Source organism: Felis catus, chromosome B2 (assembly GCF_018350175.1).
Source record: "Felis catus isolate Fca126 chromosome B2, F.catus_Fca126_mat1.0, whole genome shotgun sequence".
NCBI lineage: Eukaryota > Metazoa > Chordata > Mammalia > Carnivora > Felidae > Felis > Felis catus.
In genome coordinates this window covers 95,724,942-95,738,994 of record NC_058372.1, presented here as the reverse complement: position 1 = coordinate 95,738,994, position 14,053 = coordinate 95,724,942, and the positions used below count along the sequence as shown (strand labels likewise).

At 45.8% G+C, this 14,053-nt stretch overlaps 1 protein-coding gene across 2 annotated transcripts in view; it reads right to left on the bottom strand.

The window, feature by feature from the left end:
• CRYBG1 (crystallin beta-gamma domain containing 1) overlaps window positions 1-14,053 on the bottom strand; it is a 186,666-nt gene that overhangs the window by 49,999 nt on the left and 122,614 nt on the right. For both annotated transcript variants that reach the window (XM_023254207.2, XM_023254209.2), the window contains one exon: window positions 838-2,453. In XM_023254207.2, the coding sequence (XP_023109975.2) occupies window positions 838-2,453 (1,616 nt within the window). The remainder of the gene's footprint in view (window positions 1-837; window positions 2,454-14,053) is intronic.

Sequence of the window (14,053 nt, the reverse complement as noted above, 5' to 3'; positions counted from 1 at the left end):
TCATAGAGATATTTATCTGTGTCTTGCCCTGCCAGAGTGGGCCATAAACTTCTCAAGGGCAATATACTGAATCATAGTATCAGTTTTTCCCCATAGTTCCTGGCACCATACCATGCACAGAAGGTACTCAATAAATATTTGGGGGGAGGGGGGACGGAAATCAATAAACTTAACAGCAGGTAGCCAAACTGTTGTTGAGCTTGATCCTTCCGATGTGTCATTTTAACAGTCTCCCAGTAAGAACCTGGTCCTTTCTCCATTTCAATAACTAAGAATTACTTTTCAACCTGGGGGCAAAAACACCTCTCTCAACTCCCGAATATTCTAAGAAGAGGAATTAGAAAAAAAATTTTTTTTTCTTTCAAGCTGCACTAAATTCCAGAAAAAGTTATGTGAGTTATCTTAAACTCACCCACGTCAAAGCTACTGGGTCATAGTGAACAGAAGAGTGTTTGCTCCATGTTTTCAAATTCACTGCATAGGCGTCAAGAGTGCCCTATCCAAGAATGCTGGTGTACATTTTGAATAAAGATTTAGCTCCTGTCAGGCCAAGCAGTCTTCTTTCAGTTAATTATGTAAACATCCAGCCTCAAGACATTTTTACATTCATTCAGCTTAAATCTACCAAAACAGTTAACGAACAACCCAGGAGGCTCCCAAAGTGCCATCTTAAACTGCGTTAACTAGCCTTTCACTTCTTTCCAGCACAGAGGGGAAAGTTCAGTGCAGAGAGAGAGCTCTTCCACAAACGCAAAGACCCCGAGCCTCCCGGAAACGCCCCTCGGCACGTGAGCTGAGACCCACAGCTCCACCAGGCCCCAACCCGCCGCTACTTACAGGGTCACTTTAGTGGTCACCGTCGACCTGCCCACACCGAAATGGTTCCTGGGCTTCAAGCTCTCGGCGTCAGAACCACCGGCCGACCTGCCCAGCTCTTTGCTTCGACTTGCTTCTCCCCGGCCGTCGAAGTGGTTGGGGAGCAGGCCCCTCTTGTGCTCGGGCTTGATCTCCGGCAGCAGAGAGCTGCTCTTGACCGTGAGCTCGCGGGGGATGACACGGGCCGCCTCCTCCCCGTTGTCCCCCGCGGCACCCTTGGCGGCCGGGTCGGGCGCCGGCGCCCTCTTGGGGGGGGACTCCTTGGCGGGAGCCCGAGGGCCGCCTGCAGGCGAGGTGGGCGCGGCCTCGGAGACCCGGCTCTTGCCCCTCCTCTTGGTGGGAGACGAGGCCTGCGGCGGCTGCTTGCCGCGCTCCGACTCCCCGCGGAGCTGCCCTCTGGAACCGGGGCTGGGCTTGGACTCCGCGCTCGCAGCAGAGGCAACGCCCCCGTCGGGGGCCGCCCGCGGAGATTTCACTTTCTTTTCCGCGGAGCCGTTCTCGGTGGCCGCGTTTGGCGCCACCTCGTAGTCGAACACCGCGTCGTCCCTGCCCGCGCTGTCGGGCGGCGCCGTGTCGGGCCCGGGGGAGTCGGTGGATTTCTGCGACCTTCTCCGCCTGCCCGACCTGCGGCCGCCGGACCTCTTCTCCATGTCGTCGGAATCGCCGAAATCTTCAGCCCCCGGAGTAATCGCAACCGGCTCGTCCACCTGTGCCACTTCAGTCTTGCTCAAGTAGATGTCCAAAGTTAACACTGTGGCGGGATGGGTGCGCTCGCCAGGCCGGCAATGTTGTCCTTGGGTCCCGGCTTTGCCGTCTGCCTGCGCTGAGCCAGCGCGGTTCCCCTCGCCCTCCGCCGGTGGGTCACCTGGAGGAGCGGCCGCGTCCTCGGGGGAGCGGCTGCGCGTGTCTTGGGGCCCCACACGGACTGCCCCGGCACACACACGGGGGGCTGTGTCGGTGGCCTCCCTTAGTCCAGCCCCGGAACTCTCCCTGGTGGGCGACCCCGGCACACTCCTCGCACCCTGGGCTGTCTCCTGCTGGAAGCCAGTGCCCGGTGAAGCGTCCTCCCCCGGGCTGCCGGCCAGCGTCTCTGCGTTCTCTTGCCTGGAGGAATTCTCTGGTGAGGAATGCAGCTGCTTGGCAGCGGTGGTGGCACCTGGGAAAGACTCTCCCTCTGCCTCCAGAGGTTCTAATTGGAGTGAATCACGTTCATGGCACTGCTGCCCAGCCGCCGCCGCTGCCTGGCTGCTCGTGCAAGGTGACAGCTTGGCGTCAGGGGGGTCCACCTGTACACAGGTCTCCGGGTGCTCCTCCGACCCCTGGGGCTTCTCCTGCGGGGAACCCTCCTCACACGTGTCAGTTTGCTTTGGTTGGTTGCCCAGAGGTTTACTCTTCTCACTCTCTCTTTCTGGGGGTTTGGAAGAGGCCACATCTTTGGGAGACACTGATTTGGCACTGGAGCTGGTGGGACTCTCTAACCCGTTTCTGCTGGTCCTTCTCCTTCCTGCCGTGAACAGGTTGCCAAGTTTCCCCAAAACCGGCTTCCTTTTGTTTTCTTCTGGTGGTTGTGCTCTGGACTGGAAAATAAAAGGGATTGGGGGAGAGAAACTATAAAAAATCTGGGTTTTCCCCTCTTTAATAGTAAGTACATAGCAGAACTACAAGCCAAAATGGTAACAGACCAGTCTCTGATTGAAAATTAAAAAGTTATGTTTTTGTTACATTTATTCCAACAAAATAAACCCAGATTTTACTTTTTTAATTTTTCTTAAGCCCCATGATGTGTTTGGCACTACTTAGAATAACATGTTCTTCAACTAGGTCTTGTGTTTTAAATAAAAATTGGGGGTGGGGGGCGGCCCTTGGGTGGCTCAGTCGGTTTAGTATCCGACTTCGGCTTAGGCCATGATCTCACAGTTCCTGGGTTCGAGCCCTGCTGTCAGGCTCTGTGCTACAGCTCAGAGCCTGAGGCTGCTTCAGATTCTGTGTCTCCCTCTCTCCCTCTCTGCCCCTCCCCCGTTCACACTCTGTTTCTCAAAAATAAATAAACGTTAAAAAAAAATTAGAGAAAAATTCGTAAGGTCCAAATAATCACCTACACAAAATAAACAATTGACTCTAGCTTTTGCTTTTTACCTCCTTCCTCAATAAAACTGCAATTTCAAAACTGACATGCGTGACTACAGGGCATCAGTAAAGACACTAAAGTATCTTAAGGGGGTGTTTTTTGTTTTGTTTTTGAAACACCTCCTTTCTTTTTGTAGTAAGGAAGGAAGACCAGGAAAAAGCTCTAGCAGTCCTTTCTAGAACAGAAGGAAGCCGCCTGGGTTCAATAGAACTGCAAATGAAAGCTCTTAGGAAAACCAGGATTCTAGCACCTGGGCCCGCCCATAGCCACACCTGCGGTTCCCGGAGGGGCGGGCCTGCACTCCTCCAATGGGAGAAACGGGCGGGCATTCAAACGCCTGCTGGTTTCCCCCTCTCCCCGCAAAGCCATCGGGCCGCTCTGGCCCTCACCCGAAAGGCCTTTCCCCTGCGGGAAGTTCCTAAGAGTGCAAATACGGGGTGTACCTGGGGAAGGAGGACGACCACTTTCGCATACCCTCCCGTCTGGGTCCGGGAGGCGCCGGCGGACAGGAGCGCACCTGGCTCTGTCCACGCGGACCTCGGCCGGGGGCCAGCCCCTCACTGCGGCACAGGGCTTCAGACGCGAGTCCCGGAAGCCGAGTCACCCGTGGGAAGGGGTCTGGGCCACCCGCAAAAATCGCCGCGGGTTCCAGGAAGGGAAAAAACGGGCGCTTCTTACATAGCCTGGAGCCAAAGGGCGCTCACCTGGCGCCTGCGCTGGAAGGGGAGGGCGCTCGGAAATCAATAAAAGGAAACCTGCCAGTAGGCGCCGCGGTGGGTTTGCCCCACGCGGAGAGGGGGTCGGTGGGGCACCAGGCGGGCAGGAAGAGAAGGAGGCCTCCCTAGGAAAGGGAGGGAGCTCCGGACGTTAGCCCAGCCTTGGCTCCTAGGGGAGGGCGGTGTGCTCCGCGTAAGGATCCCACTGAAACCAAGACCACACGTGTGGCTACAAGAACTTAGGAATTACCTCTTCCATTAAAAACCCAAGAGCTTAGCTTGAGCCCCACCCACCAAGGCGAACATTCAGGGCAGTTTTTACAATATTGACTGTTTACCGAGAGGTTCCGGAATAACTCTTCAGCTCCATTTCCTTTGCCAGTGAACTTTGGAAGTGGTAGGAAATAGGAAAGACATCAAGATAAACCATGGATATTAACATGGTCGAAAAGTACGTATTGAGACAGCCGCGGCAGAGTAACATGTAATTCTGCAACAGCCTAGTTAGGTGCTGGTACCCCACGGTAGAAATGAGGTAAGCAAAGCTCGGACAGCAAAGAGACAAAGAGCGGCGAGGGGGTACTCCTTCAGCTTCACCACCCAGACCCATTTCAGACGACGCAGAGGTGCAGAGGGCACTCCTGAGGCAGAGTCAGCCCAGAGAAAGGGATTGAATGCAGGCCATACACCTCCTGAGGAAGTGCTCATGAGTCACATTTACTGACCAGCTCTGAGCAGTTCTTTGGTTTGAGAAGCACCTGGCGGGAGCTTTGGAAGGAGCTAGCTGCTGCAGGAGGGAATGGGTCCTTGTTGCAGCAACTGGGAGCTTGTGTGACTGAATTGATATGCTTCTAAAATCTAACCAGATTTTTATTAATAATTCAATCCTACAATGGTTATATAAATAATATAAGAAGGATTCACTGTGTAATTTAAGAAGAAAATAAACATCCCCGCTACCTAGGAATATATTTGGATTCTTACTACAAGTCAAAAGTATTGTGTGATATTTATTTATTTTTATTTTTGAGAGAGAGAGCGAGCTGGTGCGAGCAGGGAGGGGCAGAGAGAGAGGGAGAGAGAATCCCAAGCAGGCTCCATGCTGTCAGCACAGAGCCCGGTGTGGGGCTCGAACTCTTCAATGGTGAGATCATGAGCCAAAATCAAGAGTCAGACTCTCAACCAATTGAGCTACCCAGGTGCCCCGCCCCTTTATTTACTTATTTGTTTATTTATTTACTTATTTATTTATTAATTATTTGAGAGGGAGAGAGAGCAGGAGAAAGGGAGAAAGAATCTTAAGCAGGTTCCACGCTCAGCATGAAGCCCCACATGGGGCTCAACTCCACAACCCTGGGACTGTGACCTGAGCTGAAATCAAGAGTCAGATGTTCAACGGGCTAAGGCACCCAGGCGGCACCCCAGTATTACATGATTTTTAAACATAATTCATGCTTACTAAGCCCTTCTTAGGCACTAGACACTTAAAAGGAGATTTACATAGAGTCCCATCTAATCTTCCTCACAGCCCTTGAGGTAGGTACTCTTTTTATGCCCATTTACCAAGGTTACTTTTCGCTGCCCAAAGGTCCACAGCCAGTAGTCTTTCTGACTCTGGAGATGGAGCGCTTTGTCACTGTTGCCTGAAGAGACCTTCAAATGTATCCTAAAGACGTACCCAGGAAAAAAGGTTTGAGTCTGTGGGCTCAATGTTAGCCTGTCTCAAAAGAAAACCATTAGGTTTATATATTACTCTGTCCTGCCAATCATGTTGTAATCCATCTCTCCCATGGAGTTGAAAGATGCCTGATCAGCAGTCCTCTCTGCCCAGTGCAGGCATTTTTCATTTTTTGGCTATAGCTGCTTTTTTACAAAACCGGTTGTTCTCTATAACTCAGCCTCATCAACTACTTGACTCCTCTTCCCCTCAGAAGGGCAGCCAATTTATCACCTGCCAGGCTGTTGTTTTGTGTATTGAACTTTCTAGAACTGTTTTGTTTGTTTATACATGAATGTTCACAGAAGTTTAATTCATAATTGTCAAAAACTGGAAACAAATATCCATCAACTGTGAATGGAGAAACAAATTGTGGTACATCATACAGCAGAATACTACTCAACAATAAAAAGGACTGAACTTCTGAAGTGTGTAATGACACGGATAAATCTTTAAAATGTTATGCTCAGTGAAAGAAGCCAGACTCAAAACATTACCTACTGTATGGTTCCATGTATATGCTATTCTAGGCAATGCAAATCTAATATATAATCATAGAAAATAGATCAATAGTTGCCGGAGGGTAGGGAAGGGGTGGAGGGGTGCAATGTGACCACAAAGGGACACAAAGGAACTGTGGGGGTAATGGTGATGTTCTATATCTTAAATGTGCAAATGGGTACACATATGTACATAACTTTCAAAACTCCTGGAATGATACACTTAAAATGGGTACAATTTTTTATATATAAATTATATCTTAATAAAGATGGTTTAAAAATAAAACTTTCTGGGGTACCTGGGTGGCTCAGTTGGTTAAGCACCTGACTCTTGATTTCAGCTCAGGTCATGATCTCATGGTTTGTGAGTTTGAGCCCCAAGTTGGGCTCTGTACTGACAGTGCAGAGCCTGCTTGGGATTCTCTCTCTTTCCCTCTCCCTCTGACTTTCCCCTGCTCACTTTCTCTTTCTCTCTCAAAAATAAATAAATAAACTTAAAAAAAAAAAACAACAACTACAAATTAAACTTCCCCATGAGAAACAATCCATCTGGCTCAGGAGCACATTTCATAGTTCTTGGTCAACAGGAGCCTCAAGTCATTTCAAGAGCTAGATCCTTGTTTACAGCAGAATGCAGCCTTGCTCCAGGAGCCAAGCCCCTGAGTATCTCCAGCATATGTCTATGCAAGGCACTGAGCAGAGTTCAGAATGAACTGTTCATCCTAAGTAAAGTTCACCGTCTTTGAGAAAATCTTTGAGAAAAACCCCTTCTTAAAATAGGACATACATTTCTTTTCAGCCAGGGATTTTTCTTTCCTCATGGAGAAGAATATAAGCATGGCAGATGGAAGGTGAAAAGCTAGATGGCCTTCGAATTGTCCAGAGAATAGTTACCTTCTTACGTAGGAGTCTGCACCTGGAGTAGTAAAGGTAGGATGGGACCTAGCACTTACTCGCTCAACCTCCATAATAATCTGTTGGGGAGGGGTATTTTGCAAAGAGGCCATGAGGGCCAATCAGTTTTCAGCCTGCTCTCCTTGGCTGCTCCCCAGGCTCTCCTCCCTGCAAGGTCAGGTTGCTGAGGGTTCTTGGGCTGGGTGTTCACAGACTACAGCAGAGCCCTGCAATCCCAAGACCTCCTTGGTGGTTAGCTCTCTCTTGTGCACTCCTGTACACCTTATTTAAGGCAGCGTGCACACCTCACTGTACAGAACCTGCATTTGGAACCCACACCTGATAAGGAGAGAGCTGTCCACAACAGGACTACCTCAGAGATGGCCCATGGGTTGTGTGCTAAGGCTTGTCTTACAGTGCTCCTGTTGGCTAATGTTAAATGTGGCTCATTAGCGACATGTGTAAGCATCTAGGACAAGCCCATACTCTAGCAGCCAGTAGAGGCCCAGGCAGCACTGGCTGCAGGGCTGTTTTGTGATCCCCAGCCTTGGTGTGGCAGCGCCTGCTATCAGCAGCTGCTCCTTCGTAACGCCACCCTGTGTTATTACCTGTAATTTCAGAGATCTTGGCAATCTCAACTAGTGGGGGACAAAAGGGAATACAGGATAAATTGTTAATATACTACAAATTGTTAACGTACCAAAATGTCTGGACATACAAACAAAACAGTGTGCTTATCCCCCACCCCTCACCAGCCACCTGATTGCCTATTGGAGTCACTGCTTTAAATTTAGAAGTACTTTACCTGAAATTATGTTTGGAGTTTGAAGAAAAATATGTTGAGAATATTTTGTTATTATTATTTTTATGTTTTGATTTTATTTTTGAGAGAGACAGAGTGGGAGCAGGCGAGGAGCAGAGAGAGAGGGAGACACAGAATCCGAAGCAGGCTCCAGGCTACAAGCTGTCAGCACTGAGCCCGATGCAAGGCTCGAACCCACAAACTGTGAGATCGTGACCTGAGCTGAAGTCAAATGCTTAACTGACTGAGCCATCCAGGTGCCCCAATATGTTGAGCATATTATTTGAACATGTAACTAACATACTGTTTAAAAATAAGTCTTTCATATGTTTCCCACCTTTTTGTTGCCCAGTGGAATATAGGCCCCTTAAGAGCAGGAAAAATGTCCCGTCTGTATTCCCATGGCTTAGCACAGGGACTTATAGCTAGAGGTGGACATAACGTATTTGCTGCTACTAGAATTAGGAACATTCCTTCTCCTTTCCGAAACAGAGTTACCAAAATTCTTGTAGATAAAGTAGAAGCATGATTAGATCTAAACAAAACCAAAACAGAATAGAAATCTTTTTTTGCACAAGACTTAGTGTGGTCGACAATTTGCAGCTCTATTCTGCCCATGTGAAGATTCCACAGGGCAATGCAGCTGCTGGCACACAAACTTCCATTTCTTCAGCTTTACTGCTGGCTGCCAGCCCAAATCTGACTTGAGAAGGCAGATCAAGATCTTTTACATGTACTCACCTGTGCCTCCTACCAGAGCATGGTCACTGAGGTAGAAAAGTAACTCTTTTTTGGAACACTTGTGACTCCCTAAGCACTCACTTTGATTTCTGAAGATACGCCTTAAAGTAGCTCCTTTAGTTCAGCCACAATGAGGAATGAGTCTAATGGACATTAGTGTAAATGATAGGATGACATGTTACTTTGATAATACCTTAGGTTCTCAACACATGTGTACATGTGTTTGCATTGGTGAGGAACTTTTTTTCTGCATACGTTAAAAAAATAGTTTCAGTTGTGAGGCTTAAAAATATAGGGACTTAAGGGGCACCTGGATGGCTCAGTCAGTTGAATGCCCAACTGTTGATTTTGGCTCAGGTTATGATCCCAGGTTGTGGGACTGAGCCCTGCGTCAGGCTCTGCACTGAGCATTGAGCATGGAACCTGTTTAAGATTCTCTCTCTCTCTGCCCTTCCCCGTCTCATGCTCCCTCTCTCTCTCAAATTAAAATATATATATATGGGGATTTAAGCTACTTCAACTTTTAAAAACCCTTCAACTTTTTTTTTTTAAGTAGGCTCTGTGTCCAATGTGAGGCTCGAGCTCACAACCCTGAGTTTAAGAGTCACATGCTCCACTGACTGAGCCAGTCAGGCACCCCACCCTTCAACTTTTAAAAGTAAAAGCAAGGATCAGAAAATCCCATCCCATAAGCAAGAAATACTTTGAAGATGTGGAACAACTAAAGAACAAAGATGGAGAGTGGGGAAGGGGAGGGAAGTGAAAAAAACAGAGAAACGGTCAAATTTGGAGGGACAATCTGAGGTAGAGTTAGGATGCAAGAAAGAGAAACACACAAAAAGCAAGAAAGACTTTCATGAGGAGATATTACTCAGGAGATATTCATGAGGAGATATTATATTCAATGAGGAGATATTACTCTCTTTTCTTACAACTTCCAGGATGTTCATGCTAAAGAGTTTTAGAAGTAAAATGAAAATCATGTTTTCCCACGATATATGTGCATATATCTGAGCAACATACATACATATATGTGTGCATGTGCGTGCACGCGTGTGTGTGTGTGTATGTGATATCTGCACATATCATCTGAACCTCAGAACCTCAGACAGATGAAGTTACATAAAGGGAGGATCTAGATATGGGTCCCTGATAGTACAGACCTAGGTTGCAACAGGCATTTCAAATGACGTGCTCTCCTCTATCTCCCCATTTTGTTTTTCTTTTCCCTATTCCTGGTGCTAATAAATATGGCCCACTCCAAACACACACACACAGTGTAAAAGACGAAATGTTCACATAAATAAACTTTGACCTACTGAGCACTGAAACTTTTCATTTTAACTTTTAAATAAATATTTTTCTTTTATGTGTTATACAGTTCCCTCCCTCAGAGTATACTAAATACAATCTACTACGTAATGATTCTGGAGACAGAACTATGGACCCAGGTTATCCCATTTGTGCTATTACAATGATTTCTTCCAGGGCTGTCATAATGAGTAAAGGCTAAGGCTTGTGCTACGTGACCCACAGACTATGACAGGTTTAGTAATAAGCAGGCCTTTTGCCAAAAGACATGTGAAATTACTGCATCTGACCACTTTTGATCTACAGTACGACTTCATACAGTGCAACCCGTAATACTTTACATTAGGCCTCAGAGTCTGTCTCCATTGTCACTGATCCCCTGTCTCTCAGGAAGGATGCTTGCTCACCCTGCACAGTTTCCAGTATTTGTCAGCACTCCCAATGCCCACCCACTCTATCTCTATGGCTCATTCTTGTTCTCGTGTGTGTGTGTGTGTGTGTGTGTGTGTGTGTGTTTTATATCTCTTCTCTGTCCATTCAACGTCCAGTGGTATGCACTTCTCTACTTTCCCTACTGTGCCACTTTGAGCCACACAATGACCACATCCTGTTGTATAAAGTCATAGATCTACCACTGGGTCAGTGAAGTGACAGCATGGCTTTTTTCTACCTTTCCAGTGTAACAATGTCCTGAAACGGAGGCATTATTGAACATGAACGCCATCATTAATGAAACAATTAAATGTTCATTATCCCAAAAGCATTTTATATTCTTCCAGAGCGTTTTATGAAGAAGTGAAGAGTTTCTTTTGAAAAGGAGATTCCCAGTTCCAGTTAAGAATTGACCTTAGGGCATTCACTGTTTGACAGAAGTAGACTGAAACCTAATTGTTTAAAACTACAGGTATTCGATCAATCAGAAAGAAGGATAAAAATCATGGAATGTTTAAATTCTAGGATCATTTAACTCATTCATTCCACTAACCGTTATTGAGAGTGCACTTTGTGCCAGAATTTTCTCCTTACCTTAAAGAAGCAAACCACAATCCAAAGATCCTAAGTAATTTTCTTAAGACACAAGTCAGGCTTTCTAAAGTTAGCTCAGTAATTTTTCCCATTTGAGGTTATAATATATCATTAGAAAAATAAGATTTTATTTACTAGAATATGATGTATATACCACTTTTATGAATGTCTGACTGCATACAGTATGTTACACCTGTATGATGTGCTTAGTTCTAGGCTTTGCAATTCAAAAAAGGACATGATAGAGTAAGCAGCTGATAAGCTCTCTCTTATTATGGAGTGCTGTTTTTAGAATCAGGGAACTCCGTAAACAGTGGATATTGTTTGCTCATCCTTCCTCACCCCTCTCTGTGCCGCAAACCCTTGACCACAATAGAATATAGAAACTGACTCCTTTAGGGGCACCTGAGTGGCTCACTGGGTTAGGCATCCAACTTCGACTCAGGTCATGGTCTCACAGTTCATGGGTTCAAGCCCCACATCAGGCTCTGTGCTGACAGCTCGGAACCTGAAGCCTGCTTCAGATTCTGTGTCTCCCTCTCTCTCTGCCCCTCCCCCACTCGTGCTCTGTCTCTCAAAAATAAATAAATGTTAAAAAATTAAAAAAAAAAAAAGAAACTCCTTTACCCTTTGGCTTGGGTTTGGTCCAGCCAGTGGAAGGCAGTGATGGGAAATCAAGGGGAGGGACCAGGGTGAGGTCACGTATTTTTCTTTTCCCCATCTCTCCCTCTCCTATTGTGCTCTGGGCAGGTGTGGCCAGGTTTGGCCATGGATTCTGTCAGCAGCCTTCCCTGCAGCCATACTTCTCTGCAGTTCCCAGTCAGTGACTGCTTCCTCGTCTTGCCCCTTCAGGCCTAGGATGGGAAGGATCTCAACTGGTGCTGGCAGGGGAGTGCTTCACTATCCTCTGCTTAAGGTAAAAACAGGTTTTATGGGGCAGAAAAATTTTGAGAGATTTCTTTAAGAACCCCAGGGGTGCCTGGGTGGCTCAGTTGCTTAAGCGTCCGACTTCGGCTCAGGTCATGATCTCATGTCATGAGTTCGAGCCCCGTGTCAGGCTCTGTGCTGACAGCTCAGAGCCTGGAGCCTGCTTTGGATTCTGTGTCTCCCTTTCTCTCTGCCCCTCCCCTGCTTGGGTGTGAGCTCATGCGCATGCTCTCTCTCTCAAAAATAAATAGAACATTAAAAGAAAGAAAGAAAGAAAGAAAGAAAGAAAGAAAGAAAGAAAGGAAGGAAGGAAGGAAGGAAGGAAGGAAGGAAGGAAGGAAAGAAAGAAAGAAAGAAAGAAAGAAAGAAAGAAAGAAAGAAAGAAAGAAAGAAAGAAAGAAAAAGAACCCCAAATTCTGGATTACAGATTTAGGGACAGGATTTTAGAAGAGGCCAAGTGAGCAAAGAACTCGGAAGCTTAAGCTTCTTTCACTTCTCTTGGTTTCCGTAACACCTTTCCCACTCTTTGCCAACAGGCCTTCATTATTTTCCTCAATTACCCAAGTGCTCTGTTCCTGGGCTGGGGTCTTCACTAACACTGTGTGCCCAACCATGGGTAACAAATAACTCACAATGTTTCTTTATGTGTAAATTGAACAGAATTTGATCAAGTTTTTCTTTTTCTCTCAAATGCGAAGATAATGATCATGCTGAATTTATCTGCTTTGTAGTAGAGATATCTAATCCTAATTTGGTGAATTTTTTTCCTATGCATAACATGTAACTAAGAGGAGACTGAAGAATTTGAAATTTATCGTACAGTATTTCTTACTATCTCTTGGACTGTATGTATATCTTGATTAGCACAAACCACCGATTAGTCAGTTCCTAATTGGAGTAAAGAAACTTAGCCAGACTGGAAAATGGAAATATGCTCATTGTGAAGTAGTCGAATTAGTTCCTTTTTAATTGACCCAGAACCAGAAAAACAAACAAACAAAAAAACCCAAACATGTTCTTTATGCAATCTAACAAGAATGACTTGCACAATTGCTCAGGTCAAAGATCAAGAATAAGTACTTTAATACAGAGAACAGATTGGTGGTTACCAGAGGAGAAGGGGGTGAGGGAGGGCCGAATGAGTGAAGGGTCACAACTGTATGGTGATGTGTAGTAATTAGACATATGGTGGTGGCCACTTTGTGGTGTATACAAATAGCAAATTATAATGTACACCTGTAAGTTATGCAATATATACCGATTTTACCTCCATATCTGAATGATGTGATGAGGGCATAGGGGATAAGTTGGAGAGAAGAGGGGGAAACAGCCCTGGAGAGGTCTGACGCAGCATGCCTGCCCCCCTCCACCAGGCACAGCTAACAGTCAAGTCCACTGTAAGGTGAGGGAGATCAGGAAGCAAGAAGGAACTTGGAGGTACCAGGTCTATGAAGAATGAAGCCTCTCCAACACAGCACTATGACTGTAAGCTGTCTATGAGACTTCTAGTGACCTTGAGACTTGAGATTAATTTAACCACATTTAAAAGTATGGCAGAAAATAATGGAGTTATTTCTAGAAAATGGAACAATCTCAGTTTTTCCAGTTAATCATTTCTCCCCAAATTTCTCAGTTTTCCATAATTTCTAGTAGAATTATTGACTTCCTGGGCATTACATTCCAAGTTAAGAAGCAGAATGCATGTTTTCGTGAAAAGAACTCAGTTACTATATAGGGATCAAATCATTTATCCTCTCAAAAAATTCCTCTTCTGTCATACAGGATTACTGAGAAATTCACATGAAATGATATATGTGAACATGCTTTGAAAAGCACAAAGTGCCCTAAGACAGTGGTGGCTGGCATAATTGATAGTCTGATATTTTGCTGATGTTTCATGACCCAAGTTTAAATTATGGAAACTAAGTAAATAATGGGATCACTTTATGGTTCTCAGGTGGTGAGACAGAGATGAGAAAAGAGACCAGATGCAGTTCCTAAAAGAGTTAGCGTGTCTCCAGAACTGGGCACGCCATTCATGGCTTATGAGTGCTCATCTTCGTTGTGCCATGACCAGAATAAAGAAAACAAACAGAAGTCTACTCCCCCCGCCTTTTTTTAAAAAACTTTTCTCCCCATATCATAATGTATAGAAGAAGACACGCAACTAGGTAGAGTAGACAGCTTTGGGTCACCTGATGTAAAACTGAACCTCACTTTCTATAACCTTATCCTCCTTTCTTTTTCTTCATAGCATTTATCATTACTTGAACTTCACTTCATGTTTATTTGTTTAGTTTATCATCTGCTTTCTTTATGGAACATAAGCTGCATGAGTACAAGAATGTAGTTTTGTTCGCCACTGTGTCCCTAATCCTTTCTCAATGCATGGTACCAATAGGCACTCAATAAATA